Below are 4,331 nucleotides of genomic sequence, written 5' to 3' on the forward strand. Positions count from 1 at the left end.
ATTTGTAACTTAATTATATTGGCTCGACATAACGTGTTTTACAATATGCTGTACGCTGTAAGGAGGCTATTTTGAAATTCTAAATTGAACTTGTTTATATTTTTTAATAATCTTTGATTTAAGCAATACCTTATCTTAATCTGATAGAAATTTCAAATAAAGGTATCACTTAAATTAAAGATTATAAAATATCAAATTAAATTCATTACTTCCATAATTTTTTCTATAAACATGTTTTCCTTAATTATAATAATTGATCAAGACTTTACTGATCTTTGATAAACCTTTTTTATATTTTGAAAAAAATGCGAACATTCCTTTACTACTTAAAAACCAAGTCGAGTTTAGGAAGCTGNTTTAAAAAAAATGCGAACATTCCTTTACTACTTAAAAGCCAAGTCGAGTTTAAGAAGCTGTTGCCGTCATGTATAGTGGAGGCTCATTTCTGCATGAGTAGAGGCTCATGGCGTCTGGGGGTTCCCTCCCTCGTACAAATGATAAAACCTTTTTTCATTTTTCTTGGTTTTGCTTATTAAGTCAAGTTGTTGAAATTTTCCCCTAGCAGCTCTTCTAAACATTGCATGATTAATACCGTTATTAACATTAGTTTGATGCTTGATACAAATTTTAGAAGTTCTGACAATTAGTGTCCCCAATGACCCCAATCTTAATCATTACGTAAGACGTCAATAATATTAATAAATTTAAATTGATGTCTTTGAATGTCGTTTGTTTCCATCTGTACTTTAGCTCCAACGCCGCGCGGTTTCGCTGCCAACCCAATGACTGAAGGATCCGGCGAGCCGACCCGCTTAAAGGGAAACTGTCCGCGCCAATTAAACAATAGTTGTCCCGGCACGACTTAGTTCGCCTAACAGCTGGGCAGGTTAAGGGCCCGGTCCGACTGTCAGTCTAGCTATCTTTGAATCAGCTCCTTGCGCAGAACAAGCTGCGCTGGAAACTTTGATGGCCCTGTCCGCCTCTGCCTACTTTGCCCTTCCTCAGCTCCTGGCTTCTCGTCCGAGATTGTACTAAGTTCCAAACTAAGCTGGCACTTGGAAAATTTTCACCTCGTGGAAAACATTTCAGTCTAAATCTTCCTCTACACCTCATCAAATCATCTTTCAACTCAACAGAAGAACAGGTAATCGACATTTCCTCGAGTAAACCCACCAGGGTCAAACATTAGCCCCATTTAATTAAATTGAAAACAGAAAATCCAGAAATTGGAGAAGTCCCAGGAATTAAATGGACATTATTATAAACACTTGTAATTTTTTTTTAATTTTTCAAATTTTTGAGAAAAAATCTAGATCAACCAAAACGAGTTAAAAACGTATTAAGAGTTTCCAAAACGAGATGGAAAGTGTAGAAATATAGTTTTTAAGGAATGAAATATAAAGGTTGAGAATGGGAGAGCTAAACCGCCATCTTTGTTCGTAGAATTCTAAGTATCCGGATAAAACGGGACTTGACAATATAACGACAAAATTCTACAAATTTTTTTCTTGCAAATTCCTAAATTTAAAATCTGATTGCTTTCGATACATTTCTCGATAAAATTTTTCACAAATTCGAAAATTTAATTTTTTTCAAACAAAATCTAAAAAAGTGTTAAAAAATGTTTTTTTATTTTAAATGTTATTTACGAAAATTACAAGTTTTAAAGTTTTCGTTAAAAAAAAAATATAATTTGTTCTGTTTCGGTGATCTCCTTGTCTGCGTAACGTCCGGTCGGGAAATGCACTGACAATTTTTTAGGGTCAATTTTGTACATGTAGCTCACTGTAACACATGATCAAAGGTATATTCCTAGAGAATGATTTATGGACACCCCCCCCCCTCATATCAATTTTGTACATGGGTCTGAAAGGAAGTGTCTTAACTTAACCTAACCCGTGGCCGCAGCGCTCGGCCCCCTAGCCCATCCTAGCCGCAGCGCTCGGCCCAGAAAGTGTCTTAACCTAACCCTAAATAACAATAAAATAAATAATAATAAATTTGCTGAAAAATAAATGGTCATGTAAAAAATTGATAGGAGGGGGGGGGGGGCCAAAAGTCGTTCACTAGGACAGACCCTGATCAAAAACCCCGAATCGTATAAAAAATAAATTTGTGGGGAAAAATATATGTGCGCAGCTTTATTGACAAAAGTCATTAACTCGGACGGACCGGTTTTGTTTCTTTTTCTTTAGTGCATTACTCCAAGGTTATGTAAAAGCATTAGTGCTGATTTATAATGCATGTTTTCCAGGATGGAAGTAGATGATTTGTCCTCCCCTGTAACCAATGGTATGAACGGGCATTGCAACGGAAATGGAGATATTAAAAGCAAAAACAGAGAATCATCTGAGGAGAGGAGAGTAAGGAAGGAGAAGGAAAGGAAAGCACGGGAAAATGAAACTGAAGAAGAAAGAAGAATAAGAAAGGAGAAGGAGCGACGAGAAAGTAAACCGAAAGAGACCGAGGAGGAGAGGGCAGCAAGAAAGGAACGAGAAAGGAAGGAACGGGACGGAAAGGAGCGAAGGAAGGAGACTGAAGAGGAACGTGCTGCAAGAAAGGAAAAGGAACGTAAAGAGAGAGAAGAACGTTCTAAAAACGAAACTGAGGAAGAAAGAAAGATTAGAAAGGAAAGAGAGAGAAAAGAATATGAGGAAAGAAAGAAAAGGGAAAAGAAATCTGAAACTGAGGAGGAACGAGCTGCTCGAAAGGAGAGAGAACGAAAGGAAGGAAAAGAGAAAAGAAAAGAAACTGAAGAAGAAAGAGCCGCCCGTAAAGAAAAGGAAAGAAAAGAAAAAAGCAAAAATGAAACTGAAGAGGAAAGAAGAATCCGTAAGGAGAAGGAAAGAAAGGAAAAGAAGAACGAGACAGAGGAAGAACGTGCAGCAAGGAAGGAACGTGAAAGACAGGAAAGGAAGGAGAAGGAACGAAAAGAAAAGTCTTCTCCTAAGAAAGAAGTTAAGGATGAGCCTATGGAGCTCGGGGATGATTATTTCGAGCAGGAGGAGGCTAGGCTGAAGGGTAAAGGAAAAAATGATGAAGAAGATGAAGACGTTAAACCTGATATCAAGGAGGAGGAAGAGGAAGATTTTAAACCTGAAGTGAATGGCGAAGAGTCCGATGAAGATGTTCCCCTGGCCCGGAGGAAACCATCCAAGAATAAGAAAAGGAAAGTTGAGAGTGAGGAAGATTCTGAAGACGAACCCATCTCTAAAAAGAAAGCCAAGGCTAAGAAACAGCAGAAGAGTAAATCTTACGAAGATGAGGAAGAAGAAGAAGATTTCAAGCCGGCGAAGAAGAAGGCTAAGGTTGAGAAGAAGACTACCACTAACGGAAGTCCCACCAAGAAAATGACTAAAAAGGAGAAAGAATTGGAAGAAGAGAAGAAGGTAAACATTGTTTCTCTCATTTTATTTTTACCGCGGGGGGCTACAGTTACTCATAAGTTCAGGTTCAAAGTATTAAGTTAATTGATTAGTTGCAGAAGGCTTATCTTCACCTGTCTGTCCCCTGATATCTTCTATAACATGGTTTATTTTTTGAATATTTTCAGGTTTGGAGATGGTGGGAGGAGAATGAACAGCTCCCTGAAGGTGTAAAGTGGAGATTCCTGGAGCACAAGGGTCCTCTGTTTGCCCCGGAGTATGAACTTCTTCCTGATAATGTCAGATTCTGGTATGATGGCAAGGTGAGAAGGAAATTTGATCAGATTTATGACATAATGGCTTTGTTGATTGTAACACGATACATAATACGCAAATATCTAGCTGTGGTTTTGCCTTAGTCGAAAACATATGAATACTCTTGAAAACATGTTATTAATGTCTCCAGGATTAGCCTTCTACATTGATGCGGATCTGCATTTTTTGTGTTGATCCGGATAAAAGAGTTACAAATTATTTACCGCAGTTTCTTAAATAATTAGGACAATTCAAACAAAGCGAATAAACTTTGTCCAACTTCTTAATATTTTTATGTAAATTTTTTCAGACGATAGTTATTTTAGGTGATGCGGCTGTCCCAGGATACCGAAGAGGTTGCAACATTCTACGGACGAATGTTGGACCATGACTACACAACCAAGGAGGTGTTTAACAAGAACTTCTTCAAGGACTGGAGAAAGATAATGAATGACAAGGAGAAAGATGTCATCAGGTTAGTCTTCTTTTCCTGATTTTACGGCCCCTCCCTCCTGTATCTTAAACTTTATAAATAAACTTTGGGTCACAATGCTAATTTTACTGCTCCTCCCTCCTGTATCTTAAACTTTATAAATAAACTTTGGGTCACAATGCTAATATTACTGCTCCTCCCTCCTGTATCTTAAACTT

General features: G+C 37.7%; 1 protein-coding gene across 1 annotated transcript; it reads left to right on the plus strand.

Moving 5' to 3' along the window:
* Window positions 1–849: 849 nt before the first annotated feature.
* LOC111696761 (DNA topoisomerase I, mitochondrial) lies at window positions 850–4,155 on the plus strand (the record flags this gene model as incomplete). Its single annotated transcript, XM_023466491.1, is given in 4 exon segments — window positions 850–1,144; window positions 2,255–3,389; window positions 3,554–3,688; window positions 4,007–4,155. Coding segments are annotated over 3 exon segments (1,418 nt in total), but the record flags the coding sequence as incomplete, so codon positions are not given.
* Between the last annotated feature and the right edge of the window lie 176 nt (window positions 4,156–4,331).

The sequence above is a fragment of the Eurytemora carolleeae genome, unplaced genomic scaffold (genome assembly GCF_000591075.1).
Source record: "Eurytemora carolleeae unplaced genomic scaffold, Eaff_2.0 scaffold126, whole genome shotgun sequence".
Taxonomy (NCBI): domain Eukaryota; kingdom Metazoa; phylum Arthropoda; class Copepoda; order Calanoida; family Temoridae; genus Eurytemora; species Eurytemora carolleeae.